Here is a 19,504-nt window from a genome sequence, read left to right on the forward strand (position 1 = left end):
TGTATGTAGTTTACGCATTCATGGTAGCTATTGTTGGCATCTAGATTTTGACGAACTGTCTTCCCTTTATAGAATTATTTTTCGTTCGCAGTTAAAAAGCATTAAATATTTCAATAATTGCCGATGACAAATTGTAGATATATAACTACATGTCACAACAAATAACCTCAGACAGCCATCAATTAGAACTCACCGTGATGACTCAAATGTACAAGTTAGTCAGGTATAAAAGGTTCGGCACACATTATTGTCACTTTTGTTTTTTTTACTAATATGCTTGTAAAAAATATATCCATTTGTGGCCTAAAACTTAATAAAAACACACAGACTGATCATTGTGACACCCTGCAACACCAACCAACCACCACAATGGCGCGTCAGGGATGTTTCAAACTTTAAAAAACCGGTAAACGTAACGGACACTATAGTCAAATCATTAAATATAACTAAGGTTTTAACTGCGATGATATAAAAAAGAAACTTTTGTTATGATGCAAATCAATATCTTTTTGATATATAATAATATGGTATAATAATACTACGATATTGATAAAGTACTTTATTTAACTACAAACAAGTCTAATAACCGGTACTTTATAGTGAAAACATTTTCAAATGTATATTTTTCGCCTCTAGTAAGTCTAAAAATTACTATAATTAAAAAAAGAATATTTGAATGGTTATAAAAAATAGTAATTAATTTTGATGAAATTAGTCAAAAAAGAAATACATCAAAATCTAAACTTTTTATTTTATAAAAGAATTTACATATTTAAAAAAGAAAATAAAATTTATTACAAAACATATGCCAATATCTCATAATCGCCCACCTCTAATAATCGATTTATTTTTTCTTACTTATGTTGATAATCGATTATGGGATTAGTAACTAATATGTTTTCATAATCGAATGATATTAGTACCAAGAACGACTAATATATTATATGTAGTGTTACCCAAATGCTATAACAAGATGAGACATGGCCAGTCTTGGTATGGTCTTGTTATTGTATCTAGAGTCTTTCAAGTCTTGCAATTACCTATTATTAGCCTATCGCTATCTATTAAACATTACTTGAGAACAACGCAACAGAGTAGGTACATTTTGAGCTTGAATTAATATAGCTGTGATAAAGACCAACCAAATTAATAAATGTATAAATATTTCATGAGAAATTCAAAAATCAACTGACACCGGTTGGGGGTTGAACCCACGATCTGAGCGATCAGCGCCGATGCTCTAACTAACCAATTGAGCTATCAAGTTTGACCCGCAAAGTCAGTCTGTTTCTTAATAAAAGTTTACATAAAATAATCTTCAATGTACTAAAACATGGTTTAAACATGTAGAAAACAAATTAATGACATTAAATACAATCATATTTTAAAGTACTTGACTGTATTTTACATGTAAATGAATATTTGCAAAGATATGTTGTGATGCAACAGTCAATATATCAATTTATTTATTTAAACAGTTCTCTCATTTATTATTATTTTCCTGCTCCATAAACTCAAACACTAAAGCAACAAATAAAACATTTTGAATATTACTAGTTTATTGTTATTACACTTTATTGTAGTAGAATTTGCTTATATAAAAAAAAAATAGTCTGATACAACATAAAACAAGAACACTATTATGTATGGCATGGCGTCGCAAATAAACTAAATACTAATTAATTAATAAATAGTGTGAAATGTGAATCCACTTTCGACTTGTGACTGACTACTAACTGCTATCATCGAGATATCTCGAGACATTTTCAATTCGAATGATTTCGTTAGTATGTCTCATAATCGCCCACCTCTATCAGAAATGCTGTTTATTGATTTTTTGACGTTACTTGTGAAAAGTTTTGTCGCAGCAAAGGGATTTTAAATTTCGTGTCATAAAATCAAAGAGCTAAAGAAAATAAACACAATGTTGCTTTTACTTTTTGAGGTACTTGATTATTTTTATTATTACGTATTAAATATAATTTGTTTTCTTATGGTGGTGTCTCATAAGAAAATATAAAGAAAATATAATATACGTCTTGTGTCTAGATACTGAGTGATCTTCTTCGATAAATTTTCACTAAGATTAGGTCTATTTTTGCTGCTGCGATACTTAATGCTATGAATTTTACAAAAAAAAGCCGTTCTGAATTTATTGATTATTTATCGATTTTAAGTTGAAGGGCAACGAACCTTCTTAAACAGTTTAATAGTGGTCTGTGTGATTTTTTCGTGAAAAAAATATACGCTTTGCGCAGTTTTTCTTGTTATTTTCCCAACACCTTATGTAGTTTTATAAAATAAGTGCTTTAGGAGATAAGTAATTATTATAATTTATACAAATATATCTTATAATATTGCTATGCGTTTGTCATTTTAAAGTGGCGAAATATTTTGTCAGTTTTTTATTCTAATTAATGTTTGTTACAAATATTGTTGTAACGGAAAATTCCAGGAATGATTCGAAATTTATTTGACTGTTTACAATGGATATGAAAATAAAAACACCTGAGTTAAAATGCATGGATCCAGAGAATTACAGAAAATATTTCCGGGCACTTTGCTGGAGTGGAACAAGGTCTCTTTAATTATATATCTTCCGCATATATATATATAATTTTTTAAATAAAATGAATTGAACTATCGGAATTTTTACAGAAGAACTGACAAGAAACCTCCAAAAAAATTCAATAAAAAGGATCGGTTGAAAAGACTTAAAGGATCGAATGCATTGGCAATCTGCTATACTCCAGCTCTCCTAGCAAATCCGTCTCAGTTTACAGTGTATGCTACCGTCCGTAGAACTGTTCTAGCTCGCTGTAGACAACTTCAGGCTGCTGCAGCCGATTGTTCTGATGATAGTGACGATGATGGAGCGCTATCTATTTCCATCACTAAAGTACCAAAGGTATGATTATTATTTAGTATGCTATTTTTATTTTCTTCAAACTTTTTTTTTTATAAATACAGTGCTTATTTTGAGGGCTTGGATCAAAGCATTTTATGTTAAAAAAGTATTTTTCTCTGTCTTATAAAATTTTTTCTTTTTGCATTTATAGTGTATCAATACATTACCTTTATTGGTGCCTCTAAATAATTGAATTTCATTGTATCATTACTACAATGAGTTTATTAGACTTCATCTCTTTGATTTGACTTCAAATTTTACTCTGACAATGAGCACTATTGAATTCCTTCTATTTCTGATTTATTATTCCAGTTTTGTGAATCAATATTTTTATCAAAGTGGACTCTATAATTTTATAATATTATATAACTATTATAGCTATAATTTTTATTATTTTTTCTTTGTTTCAGGTCACAGGCATTGGGTTGCGTACAGTATTTTCTCTTATCTCTCAAGCACGATTTACAGATCCAAACCTCTGTGAGCAATCACTTAGGGCTCTACTGGACGTGTTGCAAGGTCATGCGCCCGAGGATCTAGCGCACGAACAACATGAGGTATTAGACAAGCTTTGTGATCTAGACTGCATTTTCTGAGGAAACTTGTACAATGACGTAACTTTTTTAGATTATGCTGAATCTGCACACCATGCTAATAGAGGTATCAACCACTGGGGTTGGTGGCCGGATCGAGACTCCATCTACACTGACCGCTCTCAGCAGTTCCTGCCTCATCGCGTTGGCCGTAGCTCGGGGTGAGGCTGAGCTTGTACTCAGCGCTGTGACGTCACTCGTCATGGCCTCACCCTCGCTTACAGAACAATACATACACGTAAATGTTTATATAAATTTATTAATAAATTAAATCGAGCATATAATTTTAATGTTTCAATTATTTACATTGTTTACAGATACCGACAAATTTAACAATATTGCAACGGAGTGTTCACTCGGCCATCCTGGGTCCTCCTTCTAGAAATTTGTGGTTGAACTTTGGCGTTCCACACAAATCACTGGTGACCAGTTTTCCTGTGGACCTCCCACCACAACTTACTGGCACTGGAGAATTAGTGGTTCGTTCATTAGTCTCGGATGGTTGTTACCTATATGTATTTACATCAAAGGGACTACTCAAAATCGGTTCAGGATATGGCAGTTCTATACGACAACATGTATACCAGTATAAACCGGATTTTTTTGCTAGCGACAGACATGGATGGCTCGGCTACTGTAAGGTAAAGAAAATGTGTCAATATTTGTGTTAGATTTAAAGTTTTTTGCTATGAATGTCTATAGATTTCCTTTTTATTTACAGAATAAACTGTACGTCAGAATAGGACGTAAGAAAAATGAGGTTTTTGAAGTCGATAAAGAGACTTTAGAAGTGCGAAGCGTTCTTCGACTGGAGGCCGGGCAACCCGCACCTGTTGAGCCGAAATCAGCAGTATTCACGGACGGTCACCAACTTGGATTAGTACTTCTCACGAATTATGTAAGCTGAGATAAGCTGATTATTGTTTGGATAAACACTTTGAAGTTTTTGTAATAGAAGTATTAATAGTTGTAATGTATTTGCGCATTTTTAACACAGGACAACCTAACGATTCGTATGTTCGATGTGGAGACGAACGCGTCTGAACGTTTACATGGAGGCACGCACGCTCTGAGCGCTCGACGTGAACTGAACGTTCATTTACTTCGCCGGCGGACTCTTGTCTTAGGCAGACCGTCTTTCGACGATGGTCTTTCGAGGCGCATGGTAGACCTCGATGCTCCAGTGGCCATGCAACTGGATGATAATGAAGACGACCCCTTACTAGGAATATGCTCTGGACAAGACTTTGGTCTTTTGACCACCTCTTCCGGAAAAGTATGCATTTAAATATATATCCTGTCGTTAGAATTAATTCTAAATAACATCTGACAATAAATTCACATCGTTGATATTATTTTAAGGTTTATTACACCGGAAAGGGCACTAGCCTCGGCTATAAAGTCCCGGTGCCGCATACCGGGCGCTGGACACTCATGAAGGAAACGCTCTTTAACAAGCACGAAGTAGCGAGCATACGGAAATGCAAAGTTGTACAGGTGTGTTTAATTTTCAATAAATATGTGCTTTCATAGTATACAAATGATTATTATAAATATTTTGGATCAGGTGGCCCTCGGACATGAAGGTGTCCATGCTATACTGGTGTTAGACAACGGCACAGCGCTGTTCACGGGAGTGGCTCGCCGCGGAGAAGACGGTGACGCTAACCGTCATAGACGCACACCTAAACCTACACGACCCAAGAAGATTTTGAGGGTACTATTCTTTATTATGTGCCTTAATATTGCTGCCATAACTCTCATAATAGAAAAGCCGGATAATTTTATAGAAGTGTTTAAAACCACACCATACTACGAGGGTTGATTGAAAAGTTCGCGGCCTCAAGAAGAAAACAAAATAATTTATTTACAAAAACATTTTTATTTCTCAACATAATCTCCACCTAACTCAATGCATTTCTTCCATCTGGTTTGCAAGGCTTTTAAACCGGTTTTAAAAAATGATTCTTGAAGGTCTGCAAAATACTGGTTCACAGCGAGTTCAACTTCTTCATTTGAAGAAAATTTCTGCCCACCAAGGTGTTTTTTTTAAGTTAGGAAACAGATGAAAGTCGGAAGGTGCTAAATCAGGCGAATAAGCTGGGTGGGGCAGCAGTTCAAAACCACAGTCGCGAATTTGAGCCATCGTTTCGACAGACGTGTGAACGCGTGCATTATCCTGGTGAAACAACACTTTCTTCCTCAGTAATCCCGGACGTTTTTCCTTAATTTCTTCACGTAGACGACGCAATAAGGTGCAATAGTACGCTGAGTTTGTTGTTCGGCCTTTTGAAAGATAGTCTACCATTATTATTCCACGAACATCCCAAAAAACAGACGCCATCACTTTGCCAGCCGATAAAATTGTCTTTGCTTTCTTTGGAGTCGGTTCATCTGATTTTTTCCACTGCTTGGACTGTTGTTTGGACTCTGGCGTATAGTGGTGAACCCAGGTTTCATCCATAGTGACAAAACGGTTCAAAAAGTCCTGCGGATCAGCTTCAAACATCTCTAAACAGTCGCGAGAAATTGTTAAACGAACTCGTTTTTGCTCGACTGAGAGCAGTCTAGGCACCCATCTAGCGGATACCTTAGAATATCCGAGTTCATTGATAATGATGTTTTGTGTTCGCTCATATGAAATGCCTATAGTGTCTGCTATCTCCCTTATAGTCAATCTGCGGTTTTCCAATATGAGATCGCACACTTTGTGGATGTTTTCTTCGGTCGTAGACGTTGTAGGGCGGCCGGAGCGAGGGTCATCTTCAACGCTCTCCCGTCCACGTTTAAATTCTGCTACCCATTTTTTTACAGTATTTTTATACGATGGAGCAGATTCCCCTAATGTTTTCGTCATATCATCATGAATCAGTTTTGGCGTTAATCCCTTCTTAAACAAATATTTGATCACCGCACGTTGCTCAATTTTGTCCATTTTCAAAAAACTGCACGTTTGGCTTCGTTTAGCACGTTATAACTTAGAAACCACGAATACTACGATAACAAATTTTTATACTGTGACATCTAAAGAGTGTGTAGACCTAATGAGGGTAATATTGTAAATATAATATACACGTAAGTATATCAGGCCGAGAACTTTTCGATCCACCCTCGTATCTTCATACTTTGGAACTGTGAGGTGAACTTCATCAATTTGCATGTTATAGTGTTCTTCAATTGGGATTTTTTTTGTCGGTAAAGAGGATATTCCTGTGCCTTTCAATGCGTATTGCGATAGAAAGCGTTTTGATAGAATGTCTCGTATATAGACCATAAATGAATTCAGGTCTTGTTTCATAATACCCGAAAAACGGAACGCAATTTCCTTACGGAAATCTTCATTTCTGGCGATAAGGATTTTTACTTCCTTATGTGATTTCGACGAATTCTGTCTGGAACAGTATTAAGAGCCTTTGTAGTTCTGGATGCAGCTATTTTTTCTGGTCTTCGACAGCCGAAGTGTTGTTGTATATGTTGATAGTAGGATATACAAACATACGGCTGATACCAAGCCTTTGATGCCTGGAATATGACACTTATGCAAGGAGATCACTCCAATCATATTGCCTTTAGCACCTCATTTAGTATTGGAGTTTGTTAATGAACACAAAAAAAAATGTAAAATGGCGCAAAATCGATAAAAGTTTTAGAAATTATATATATAAATAAAAAATGGGATAAAAGAACAGGTTTGTGTAACAGCATTTACGGCCAGGCAAGGCAATTAGATAAAAACTCTATATTAGCCGCTCATAAAGAGCTACATTTTGATTTCGGTCTTGTGTGCGTTTTTAAACTCTCATTCTAAGAATCCTTAAATAGCTGTGCAGAAAAAAATAAGGGGGAATACAACAAGTTCGCTCCTTTGTCAACTAATATATAGCAGGTTGTGTAGCTTAACAAGTCATTTCAATTATCCGAGATACGATACTGTAGTATCTAAGTCGTGGTGGCCTGGAGGTTAAGGGTCCGCCTCTCATACGTGAGGGCGCAGGTTTGTAACCTGGCAAGTACCAATGTGATCTCTTCGGAGTCATATGTACTTTCTAAGAGTATTTAGACACCACTGACGGACGGTGAAGGAAAACACCGTGAGGAAACCTGGTCTTATAATTTCAAATTATAAGATTAAAATAGCCAACCCGTCTTGAGCGAGCGTAGTGATTAATGCTCTAACCTTCTCCATGTGAGAAGAGGCCTTTGCTCAGCAGTGGGCTCCGACAGGCTGATGATGATGATGATGATGACGATACTGTAAAGTCCAAATTATGGACAGGAATAGCAGCTAAATCTAATTCGATAATTTCCAATAATACAGTTATTTTGACGTATAATTTTGTCACTTCATCGTAATTATCAACAACAAAGATTTCCCATATGTCCATGGTCTACTTTCCTTGGTTTCACTTTATATATATGCACAATTTTATATTTTGCTATTGCAAGATTGATTAACATTTTCCACATTATATCAAGTTCACATTGATAACTAGTGTTTTCTCCCGAATTTCCAATTGGTTTCAGAAAGTATTCAATAAAGTATACTAAAAATAGAAAAGTTAACCAACTTTCAGTGTCATTTATAGTGTATGTAAAACTTCATACAAATTTTTAATTTTGGAGATCAAATATATCGCATACGTTATCCTGATGTTTAAGCGACAATATCGTTTCATTTAGTTCATTAGGACCATCTAAGAGCTAAATAACCCACAAATTCCTAGAAAAAATATTTCGCATTTATAATATTAGAAATACTAAAATACGAGACCGAATTAGTGATAGCTGTCAAACATTAAACCATTTATCTAAGTTTGTTACAAAATATATGTGTATGATTTATTTAATTCATATTAAAATTAAATGAGAAAATATTCAATGAAAAATTCATCGTCAATCATGTTTCAAACCAAAGTCGCATTACAATTGCTTTACAAAAAAAAAAAAACTTGGGATTTAAAAAAAAAATCTAATAGGAACAAATCATTTTATAAAGGACAGTTCTTAATTAGTATTCTTTAATAATGATTATTCTTGACCAAGGCGGAGGGCCATCATATTGTGTACGCGGCTTGTAACTACGGGTCAACGGCGCTGGTGACCCGGCACGGACAACTGCTCATGTTTGGGAAGGACACTCAGCACTGCGACGAGAATGGTCTCGTCACGGGACTGAGACACGAGCGAGTCATACAGGTCATGAGGCTCAAGATATAATGGCTTGCTAACATTTTGTTGCTCTTATGTAATATGTTGAAATCAATGAGGAATTATTATGCATATGCCAATTGGTTTCTGGTGCATGGTTATGTACGGTGAGAGTTCGAATCAAGATTTACATATAATCTGTCCGCTTGGAATGTTTTAAGGTCGATTGTCACATCATTAGATTATTGTTAATTTTATTTTGAAAAGCTCTTAAATATCAATAAAAAATTTTAGTATGGTATTACAAATACGAGGTAAAAGACAAAAAAAATGCTCTTTTTTAATCCCTTGATTTAACGGCCCCTTGGCCGTTCAAGTATTACGTAAGCATATTTATTACAATTTTTTACCCCCCCATCCCCCTTGTCAGCAAAAATAAGCAAAGCTCTTACCCCCTCCCCCCATGCCTACGTAAACATTTTCAATTTCTGTATTTTTTTTATATTATAATAATTATAATTTTAAAAATAAGAAGATTGATTTAGGAAAAAGATTAGATTTTATTGATTCAATATAGAGAAAGGTCCAAAAATATTATAATCTTACAAACATAACAAACTTATTTAATTTTTGGTACACTCATAAAATTCAAATTAAAAATCTTCAGTCCATGATACCCGTTTGCATGATTCTAAGTTTTCGATGACATTGGATTGCTTGGATTGCAGCTCACTATTGTGAGTCTGCTCCCTTTCATCCAATTTTGGAATGTCTACGTCGTTATCATCGAGCCATTCAACATCATGGTGCTCTAAATTTTGAATAATGCACATCAGTTCATTAGCACGACGAGCAGCGACTCTTACAAGTCTTACTTTCCTATCAGTGTGCGTGTTTACTTTTTTATGGATCTCCTCGATGTGACGATTTAGTGACTTGACAGAAGAATGATATAGAGCTTGAACGAAGTCAATAGTCTACTCGCTATAGTATCCAAACGAAACAATACACTGACAGAGGAAATTACGACAAGTGAATAGCGCGCGGTAATTCCTTTCTCGGTTCTAAAGCGAGTGCCTAAACGTCTGCATTTTTTGCGGTAATCCCCGAAAATGCGTTTTGTTTTCAAGCTAAGACAATGTGAGGGTTCCCTTTCGGTAAAAGGGTAAATAACTACCGATGACGTAATCATCATCTAGACTCCCCTACCCCCCATGTCATAAAAAATAAGCAAAGCAAAGAACCCCCCGCCCCCCCATAGTGCTTACGTAATAATTGAACGGCCCCCAAGGTATGAGGGGAGTTATATTGATTTTTACATCCCACTCGTTTAAATGGCCCTAACAATATTTACATGAGATCAAATTCACAAAATTGTATCTATCCGTAGTTCCATTTGATCATATTGGCATATTGTCTATGAATATCCTTATATAATACTCTCACGGACTTTTTGAAATAGTATTTAAAGTTTCTTTTAACTTAATACAGGTTGCTCTGGGAAAAGCACACGCAGTTGCCCTCACGAATTTCGGCCAAGTGTATACTTTTGGCATCAACAACAAAGGTCAATGTGGACGTGAATTTGGTTACACTAAAGAAAGTAAGCAACAGTATATTGCTAATATATTAATGTAAAAAAATTAATGATTCTGAATTCGTTGAAACATACGTACAGACATTTATTTTGTAAAAATCTGAATCTCCTGCTTTTTGAATTGTATGAAGTTAATAACATTTTTTTCTCACATATCATCTAAGAACAGATAGGAGTTACTTATAATTATATACACGTACATTTTGTCTATAGAACCATTTCTCCGTGAGGGCGGTGATAAGGAGGAGTTGAGAATTTGTCAGTCTGATCACTCCTGGTCTATGGAGTACTGCCGCGTGTGTGTTCTGTGTCGCGAGTGTACGGGATTCGGCAGCGCTTGTCACTGTGCTCTGCTGCCCATTAGACAACCTGGAGAGTTAGTTGACAATTATAATTATTTTTACATCATTACTGACCCCATCATTTAGAGAGATTCCTTTTGATAGCTCACATTAGTCGTGCTCTATAAAATATCAATAGAATTAAATTTGCATGTCGTGATATAACTACTAATAGAGTAATAATTGTCTCTCATACAAAAGCTTTAGAAGAAGAAATCAGACAATATACTTTATATTATTAAAATTATGTTGCAACTAACTAACTAAATATGTTTAATAGTATCAAAATAACGAATGTCAGGTTCTTGTTTTACTGTATTTTTATTTTGTAAGGTTACATTTATTGCAGACAATTTTTAAGTTGCATATTTAGAGAGGTTCTAATAAAACATTACCTTATTATTAAGATCTTTAAAAATAAAAATTACAGATTATCAAAATGTATGTAATTTTATGTTAACCTGCGTTTAGGAATACGTAATACATAGTAATAGACGCATGTGAGAAACTATTTTAAGTCACTGCTTAAAACACAAAAACACCATCAAAGGCTTTTACAAAATGAGTGATAATATAAAAGCTGCAAGATCATTTGATGCCAGCCAAGCCCGCCTAGCGGTTTCACTTAACTTTTACTCCACGGTAGAGTGTAATGCGACATGCGATAGATGGACACAAAATCTCTCTGCACGTTTATATATTCTTAAACCAGTATGTTTTTGTTAATATAGAAAGTGTGGATGTGGTGAAGGTGACAGTGGCTGCAGCGTGTGTGGTATTTGCAAGCAGTGTGCTGAAGCATCCACCTCCAACGCCTCGACATCCGTCTCAGACCCGCCGTTTTTCCCATCTGGTATAAATTGCCTTTAGATTCATTAATTACTTATCATCATTTTGTTTTTATTCTCATTATAAATAAAGTCTTATTATACATGTGGTACGTGTTCCTGTGCTGTTGTTAATTTTATAATAAGTAATTAATTTATTGTCTCTATAATGTCTTTATTTTTTCCATGAAGGAATACAGATTTTTATAAATAATTTGATGTCAATGCTATGTCTATATTATATAATATGTACAAAGATAAAGAAGCGACTCAATCGGACGGCGCTGTGCCGGTGTGTGGTGATGAACGCGAGGCCGGTGTCAAGGTGACCAGTCTACCGCCGGCTCGAGTCGCAGTACCGGGGGGACATCGGATTGTCGCTGTCGCTTGCGGCTTGCACCACACCGTGCTACTTACTGAACACGGTCAGTGTAGTTCCTGAATACTAGATGACAATTTATAAGTCAATTTCATAGCAAATACAGATTACAGATTCACAACTAACTTGGTGACTTCTGCAAAGAGATATCTTAGTCATTCTAATATTTCGTGCCTTACGTTTAAGTTCAATTTAGCTTCACAGTTCTATGGATGGATTGAACTCTCTGTTACGTGTTTCATGTGTGCACGTCTCCCCCAACATGTTATTAAAGTCATTTAAATACTACAATAATTAAAATGCATATTCCGTATATGAAGCTAAATAAAATTTGTGCAGGTATCTTTCCCCTACGCATGACTGTGGAATCTTAAGCGAAGAATTCTCAATTTTCAGAAGCTTATTTGCTAAAAGTATATCAATAGCGCGGTATAAGTGTTTCCCTTGACTGACAGATACCTTAGAAATGTAACTTCTAGTCATATGAATTGTACATATTTTGGTTTGTATAGGGGATGTCCTTACTTTCGGATCTAACCAATGGGGGGCTTTGGGCGCGGGTGATATTGCTTCCCATCATCGACTAGTCCGCGTGCGTGTGCCACGCGCTTCCGCCGTCGCAGCCGGGAGTAATCACACCGGTGTACTTACAAGGGACGGCGAATTGTACACCTTCGGTAGCTACCAGGTAGGGCTTAATAAATATTTTGTGCTGAGCATGAATGCTAAGTAACTTGAACTAAAATGTTGCTCCAACAAACAGAAAGGATCTTTGGGTCGTCCTCGCCAGGAGGAGCCACGTTCTGATCGTAGTCCAGTGTGGTACGCCACACCGGAGCGCGTGCCACGCATTGGACCTCGCCATGGTTGCCGCGCTGTATGGCTCTGTGCCTCTGGCGACCAGACCTTCGTTCAAGTGTCACAGGCTCTCATAAACACTGACACATTGTTCAGTTCAACTATCACGGCTAATAACAACAGTATTGGTGAGATAATTGTTATGTTTCGATTGTTTAAAATGTGAGAAACACCTTTTTTAACTTTTTATAAATTTCCAGTTATTCTACCTAACCGTCCGGAACACACCTTTAAGTGTATCACTATAAATAAAACAGACGGGTCCTGTAACGCCTGGACCGGTCCAGAACAAGTGGACTTTGTGAACACTCTCGCATGTCTCGACCCTCTTTATGATGTCCTGTGGTGCTATCAACCACAAATGCGAGTCATGAAATGCTTCAACATTATCGCATTTGATTCACACAAGCTACAGCGCTGCTGCTCTAACGACCCCGAAGCTTTTTCGGATGTCGAATTCGATTACCCCAACTACGGGTGTTTGAAAAGACTCGAAGACTTCCGTCACATGGAAAGTTTTGAATGGATCACTAATAATGTTGAAGACCAGGAAGCTGAGAACGTTGTGCTATCAAATATGTCTGTACTTAATCAAGAATTGGCTATACCATGCACTGTTGGATGCCAAGTTACCAGAATTCATGCGGCATTGCATTTGCTCGGGTGTTTGGATTCACTCACCTATGCACACGATAACAGGTAAGTCAAATACGAGAATAATAATAAATTAATAGTTAACTTGGTCGACTGCTAAACATATAAATTTATGTTATCGATTCGCTAGGTCCCCTGTTGTGGAATGCAAACGTGATATAAACATACAACCAATAATTCCTGTAGTAGAGGACTACCAGACGGTAAGTCGCTTCGAAAATCACGGAGGAGGTTGGGGTTATTCGGGACATTCGGTTGAGGCTATCCGCTTCATGTGTGATTGTGATATATTATTGGGTGAGTTAATACGAGTATACTTATCAGTGTAATATTAAGTTAAATTCGTTATATAAATTACATGAAACAAATTTATTCATTAATAAGGTGGAGTTGGATTGTACGGTGGTCGAGGCGAGTATACAGCCAAGATACGTCTGTATGACATAGGACCGGATGGTGGCGATCAAGAAGGCGATGGTGAAGTCATATTCGAATCAGACGAAGTCTTCTATGAATGCCCTTCGAAAGATAGATTCCCGCTTATGTTTGATTCACCTGTTCCTCTGATTGTAAGCTTCTATCCTACTTCATATAATGAGATGTTTTCTCTAAAGTATTATAATATATAAATAAAATTTTAGGCTGGCAGGTGGTATGTGGCAGCTGCTACGATTAACGGCCCATCATCTGACTGCGGGTCAGCCGGTCAAGCTATGGTGATAAACGACGATGTCGGGTTCCATTTCAAAACGTCTAAGAAATCCAACAACGGTACAGACGTTAATGCCGGACAATTGCCTTGTCTTTTATATAACGTGTTGGGCCCTGACCATCCGATGCCCATAAGACATTTGGATCCTGGTGAACCGGTGATTGTTCTCTCAAAGAATATATCTAGGAAAGTGACGGTACCCTGTTTCCGGTCACTAATCACTTTAATGCAATGGAGTTGGAGGACTTTTAAGGATATTCTACTAGAAACAAACGGCCAAGTGCCTATAAACTATCAGAAGTTAACACTGATGAAGCACCAGAAACGCCTGGTGTACATCATAAGAGCTGGTCTAAGACTTGTCAGATCTTACATAAAGGAAGTGTATCCACAAAGCGTCAAGAGACGCAATTCACCCGATTACATGTCCTACTTCGAGTCCATAGCGGAAATCCGCAACTTCATACAGTCAATGATGGCTGATCCGACACCGTCTTGCTCTATGCTGCCGCGTCGGCCCGGCCGCAGCAAGGCTCACAGGATATGCTACGTGCAATTTGCTCTGGATTTGACCAATTCTATATTGATGGAGGCCCACGAAACCTTCACTGTATGCTTTTACGCGTTCTTTCCAACGCCCATTCTGAAATGGAATCACCTTTGCTTCATGCTGTGTCATGTGAAGGTATATTGTTAAATTTTTTTGTACTATATAGCAAAATTTAATTTAACTTAATTATGACCATGTTTTTTTGTATCATAAGGATGGTAGTGTGAACTGGACTCATATTCGTGAGTTGACGGCTACGTGTTCAGCCATGTGCCTCTCGCAAAGCCTGAGAGATGTTTTGCAGTACATAGTGCCGCTTACTCATAGTCAAAACGGTACAACAGATACACGTAGGATTGATAATAAGGTGAATACATGAATTATATATACATATACTTATATACATCTGGTACCCCATATTAAGAATCACTTGCTCTATAGACTTACAATTGGTAGGTTTACCTTCATTATTGTGTATTCGACAATGCATAAGATACTAATGCACGAAGGAAATCTATAGCCTGAGTGTTTTAAAATGGACATTAAAGAATTTTAATAATGATTATTATTTCAGATGATTAAAGATGTCCCGTGCAAATCAGCGACAGTCCCGCGTTCATCGCACGCACAGAAACCCCCACCTATACCGCCACGTGCTAAGGATAGAGTATGTTGACAATATTTATTTTTATTTCATCTTAACAGAAATTCAAATAATATATTGTAGGTTTCGTTGCAGGTCAATGATAACGAAAAATCGAATTATCTTGATTGGCACTTACTGGACGTGGTTCCTAGATTATTGGATGTTGTACTTAACCCGATAAAGCAACAGCTGACTCGCCGCCAGTGTGCGCCACCTCACGACCACGGGGAACTGTCTACACAGGAGAGACTCTCTGAATGCTGCTGCAAACTCACATCGCGTGTCATTGCTGAAATGTCTTTCAGTGCTTTGCAAGCAAAAGTACGTGTTTGCATTTTTTTCTTTACATGTACTTTGTACTCAAAAATGGATGACGTCCTATTTTTGGTAGTTCCCGATGTATGTAGTTGATAATTATGGCTGATATTAATATTGTAGTAAAGAGTAACAATTCTTTCCAGTTCTACAAGTCTCGTAAGTCTATATGTGTTTCAATAATGTTTGTAATGTTTAATAAGGACGATCCTGAATCCAAATCGAATAAACATCTGGTGACTGCGTCCCGCTTCATGCGTGTGAACTCTGCTCGTTCGTGGAGTACAGGGAACGGTAGCCCTGACGCTATCTGCTTCACTGTGGATAGACCAGGGGTGGCGCTAGTGGGCGCCTGCGTCTTTGTGGGCAGCGGCCTTTATGACTACACAATCGAACTCCTACACGATGTACGTGTATTCTTGTATCACGTTACTTCCTGTTTAATGTAGTATATGTTTGTATATGACTGATATTTTGCCAAACGATACAGTAGTTGATACGATGTAAAGATTGAAATAAAATGATAGACGTGTGTCTCGTTTATAGATGCGTACTTCATCAGAAGAATCTAATGCGACCCACTGTTGGGTGAGTCTGGAAGCTGCCGACGGTTCATTCTCTAGTGGTGACGCGCATCACGAAATGGTGAACATCAAGTTCAACAAGCCGGTACTGCTTAAGGTGACAAAAAATATTCTATTGATAAATTAATAAATTATCATTTGTTATGAATGATATGTCGATATTTATTTGTTATTTTTTGTCAGGACGAGATACGTTACGCCCTCCGTCTTTGCTGCGAGGGAGCTCGTACAGCTAGTGGTGACTGCGGTCTGCCAGCGGTCACCGGACCTGATGGAACTACTTTTCAATTCTCCTCCTGTTCGCTCAGTTTCAATGGCACATCCATCGCCCGTGGGCAATTGCCTTGCCTCATATACTACAGGTATATTCTATATTTGGCTATAAGTTAATCTTCAATATCTTTTATTGTTACACATAATTGAAAATATAAACTAAATCACAGCCGACTCTCATACAGTGTTATTCTAGGATGACATTTTTATGCGATATATAATTATGTTATAGAACAAAGTGGGTGGAGCGGTCTGTGGAGAGCTCTAGCTCGGCGAGCACAAGTAACGCCCGCGTGAATATGAGTCGTTTTAGTGAGGAGAGCGAGTGTGATCGTGGGGCAGTCCGCGATGCTGCAGTGTCTGTGGCCTCACTGGTAGCGGAGCGTGCTTCTTTACTGTTAGCGAGCACACGAGCCCTACCACCGGACGAACTCCGTCGCGCCGCACCCGCTCTCGCCACTGCTCCCGCTCTCAACACGCTGCTACCCTATGCGTTGGCTAATCTCGAGGGCCTTAATGATTCTAAGGTTAACTTAACTTGATATATTATATGTATTTTTTACTAACAGCATAATTCGATCTTGATATCTAAAGGGACTGCTTGATTTTCACGTTATATACTCGTAATACATAAAAAAAGCAGCTTTTTTATATTGAGAATTGTAATCTGTTCTATATTCACTTGTTATGAAATTTTTTCTGTGCCTGATGAAGTGTTTTCTGGTGATGTAGAGTGTGATACAATTACTGGAAATGGTACACAAGCTGCTGCCTCACGTGGCGGCTGTGAATCTATTGATACCGAGCGTCGAGGAGGTGTCTTCCTCCACGACCAGTCAGTTCTACACCTGGGTCGAAAGCGACCATCCATACAGACAAGCGACGGTGGTTAATAAACGGTTAGTTAAAAATAAATATTAAACAGGAATAAAGTGCTGTGGCAGAAAAGTTTTAGGAGAAGATAGGTCGCCATTGTGAATAAGAAGGTAAAATGTGGATGACGTTGGTGTTTTAATACTGTTGACTATATCGGGCAGGGTACTGTTTCCACCTCAAGTAGCGTGGATTGTATTGGAGATGGATCCGCGCAGTATAACCGCCCAGCCGGAGGACACGCTGACCATTTACGCAGTAGCAGGTGCTCCGCGCCACCGCTGCCATTGTTCCGGTGACACTAGGGTCATCGACCCTCCCTTCCGTAAGGTATATAAGGTAGAGATCGTTCATTCACTCATTCATTGTATATACACTGCTACATAACACTGACCACGCTCACACGCCAGCATCTAGGACACCGCGCCTTCACTCATTCATGATAAAATAGGGGGGTTCCTGTTTTGTTACATCAGGAATATTTACATCGCTAATTGATTAACGCTTCCGCTATTTGGATCTATCTATATACGATTTTTGAGCTTTACTATCACGGTTTTTAAGCTTTTGTACAGTTTTGTAAATATTTATAAATAATATGTACATGTAATAAATTTTTATAGCTGTTTAGTATATATCTACTGATTTTCTAATTAGGTACAAGTTAATACATGTGACATGTATGTTGTGATACTGGTATAAGTTTTTGGTGTAGCGTTATTTCAATGGTATGCTGTTTACAGAGATTAATCCAGTTGACATCGGAGACAGGTGAAGTCGAAGAGCTGGAAGAGGCGAGTTCGGATGCACCTTGCATGCATTACAACTGCACATACGTCAGTGTGACGCCCAGACTGGGTAATATGTAAGTATGAAGAACGATAAATTCTCTTATCAGTGCAACTATTTCAATGTATCGCTCTAAAACTGACCGCTTTTGAAATAATACAAAAACTACGGAGAATATTTTTTGTAGGCAAGCTGATTGGCCACAGAAGGCGTTGTTGGTTCCCGGTAATGAGGTCATATTCTCATTGGAGACGGCATCGGATTATTTAAACGAATACAATCAATCTGAGAAGTAAGTTATATGAAGATTAAAATTATCTGCTTGATATTTTCGATTTATGAAGACTTAACGTGATATTTGTATGTCCAGTGATGATAGCCGTTTTGGCTTCCGATGTCTCTGCATCGGATATGAGGATAACTGGTCGGGACGCTCGGTCCTCGGCTCAGGGTTCCCGTCAGGGTTGTCAACGCTGGAGATGGAGCTGGTACATCTTGGCGCTGCTTGTGCTTCGCGTCTGTTGTCACCGGATCTCGACATACCACCCCTAACACGCGGTAAGCGTTGCACTATCTTTTGTATAAGTACCTTTTCATGATTCATATTTTGATCTGAATATGACGTCCTTAACAATTTGAGATTATTTTTTTCCGGTTATACTGAGTGAAGCATCTCGATTTGAATCAACTTTAAATATAAGATGCTTTAGTAGGCTAAATACCATCTCATTTTAACGAGTCAAATATGAATAACTGACCGAACAAAATTTTTCATATAAATCAAGTGTATCATTTGACAACAAAAATGTCATAGTCGTCATACATTTGTCGTCTTGATACATAGAATGATAACTCGAGATTCAAATTGTTTTGCATATTATTATTATTATCAATAATCATTAAGTAATAATTCACAGCAAATAGAATTTAATATTCGCTTGTATGTAAATATTTATTGAAGGCGATAGTAGTTTTAACTGGCTTACAACACGCCAGCTGAATGCGACATGCATTTAAGAGCCAAGGTCATAACTATGATGCTGCTATGGACGCGTTTATTAGATGCAAGTCATACAGTTATATATAGATATAACGTGTGCAATGAAAAGCGATATATTATGCTTGTGTATAACACCAGTAATAGGTGTATGTAATTTTCTTTATGACACAGTTATTTTTAATATAAACGTCTCTGAAGTAATACCTACTCTAAATCTTACCTATAAGTTTATTAATATGAAGGGTATTTTTTTTTTACTATACTGAAAAATACAAGAAAAAGTATCTGACATATGTTAACATACGTTGTACATAACCCTCATGACTCCAGAGGGTTATTTTTTTCTCTCTTGTACATAATATAGCATTTTATTTAACATTTAGCCGTCGAATACTAAATGCAGTGAAATATTAAAACTGTCATGATAACAGTGAGACAATAATCTGTATTGTGTAAA

The 19,504-nt window shown here is 37.2% G+C and overlaps 2 protein-coding genes across 11 annotated transcripts in view; one reads left to right on the forward strand and one right to left on the reverse strand.

Annotated features, from left to right (window-relative positions):
• LOC116777140 (triple functional domain protein) overlaps positions 1 to 368 on the reverse strand; it is a 58,949-nt gene extending 58,581 nt beyond the window's left edge. For 2 of the 4 annotated variants that reach the window (XR_009753481.1, XM_061526524.1), the window contains exon 1: positions 194 to 368. The gene's annotated coding sequence lies outside the window, so the exon portion shown is untranslated. The remainder of the gene's footprint in view (positions 1 to 193) is intronic. The other 2 variants (XM_061526522.1, XM_061526523.1) reach the window with 2 other exon arrangements.
• A 1,447-nt stretch (positions 369 to 1,815) lies between these two features.
• Positions 1,816 to 19,504, forward strand: part of LOC116777937 (E3 ubiquitin-protein ligase MYCBP2) — a 72,492-nt gene continuing 54,803 nt past the window's right edge. For 4 of the 7 annotated variants that reach the window (XM_061526108.1, XM_061526113.1, XM_061526110.1 and 1 more), the window contains exons 1-33: positions 1,816 to 1,945; positions 2,456 to 2,578; positions 2,659 to 2,908; positions 3,319 to 3,465; positions 3,536 to 3,739; positions 3,819 to 4,142; positions 4,223 to 4,399; positions 4,499 to 4,777; positions 4,864 to 4,998; positions 5,069 to 5,218; positions 8,545 to 8,697; positions 10,141 to 10,252; positions 10,460 to 10,622; positions 11,319 to 11,440; positions 11,672 to 11,839; positions 12,306 to 12,481; positions 12,557 to 12,779; positions 12,852 to 13,350; positions 13,436 to 13,602; positions 13,690 to 13,874; positions 13,947 to 14,702; positions 14,782 to 14,934; positions 15,142 to 15,234; positions 15,295 to 15,534; positions 15,732 to 15,935; positions 16,075 to 16,209; positions 16,296 to 16,474; positions 16,618 to 16,912; positions 17,118 to 17,284; positions 17,423 to 17,597; positions 18,002 to 18,123; positions 18,235 to 18,339; positions 18,418 to 18,605. In XM_061526108.1, the coding sequence (XP_061382092.1) occupies positions 2,487 to 2,578; positions 2,659 to 2,908; positions 3,319 to 3,465; positions 3,536 to 3,739; positions 3,819 to 4,142; positions 4,223 to 4,399; positions 4,499 to 4,777; positions 4,864 to 4,998; positions 5,069 to 5,218; positions 8,545 to 8,697; positions 10,141 to 10,252; positions 10,460 to 10,622; positions 11,319 to 11,440; positions 11,672 to 11,839; positions 12,306 to 12,481; positions 12,557 to 12,779; positions 12,852 to 13,350; positions 13,436 to 13,602; positions 13,690 to 13,874; positions 13,947 to 14,702; positions 14,782 to 14,934; positions 15,142 to 15,234; positions 15,295 to 15,534; positions 15,732 to 15,935; positions 16,075 to 16,209; positions 16,296 to 16,474; positions 16,618 to 16,912; positions 17,118 to 17,284; positions 17,423 to 17,597; positions 18,002 to 18,123; positions 18,235 to 18,339; positions 18,418 to 18,605 (6,538 nt within the window). In that variant the 5' untranslated portion in view covers positions 1,816 to 1,945; positions 2,456 to 2,486. The remainder of the gene's footprint in view (positions 1,946 to 2,455; positions 2,579 to 2,658; positions 2,909 to 3,318; positions 3,466 to 3,535; positions 3,740 to 3,818; positions 4,143 to 4,222; positions 4,400 to 4,498; positions 4,778 to 4,863; positions 4,999 to 5,068; positions 5,219 to 8,544; positions 8,698 to 10,140; positions 10,253 to 10,459; positions 10,623 to 11,318; positions 11,441 to 11,671; positions 11,840 to 12,305; positions 12,482 to 12,556; positions 12,780 to 12,851; positions 13,351 to 13,435; positions 13,603 to 13,689; positions 13,875 to 13,946; positions 14,703 to 14,781; positions 14,935 to 15,141; positions 15,235 to 15,294; positions 15,535 to 15,731; positions 15,936 to 16,074; positions 16,210 to 16,295; positions 16,475 to 16,617; positions 16,913 to 17,117; positions 17,285 to 17,422; positions 17,598 to 18,001; positions 18,124 to 18,234; positions 18,340 to 18,417; positions 18,606 to 19,504) is intronic. The other 3 variants (XM_061526111.1, XM_061526112.1, XM_061526109.1) reach the window with 3 other exon arrangements.

Source organism: Danaus plexippus, chromosome Z (assembly GCF_018135715.1).
Source record: "Danaus plexippus chromosome Z, MEX_DaPlex, whole genome shotgun sequence".
NCBI classification, from domain to species: domain Eukaryota; kingdom Metazoa; phylum Arthropoda; class Insecta; order Lepidoptera; family Nymphalidae; genus Danaus; species Danaus plexippus.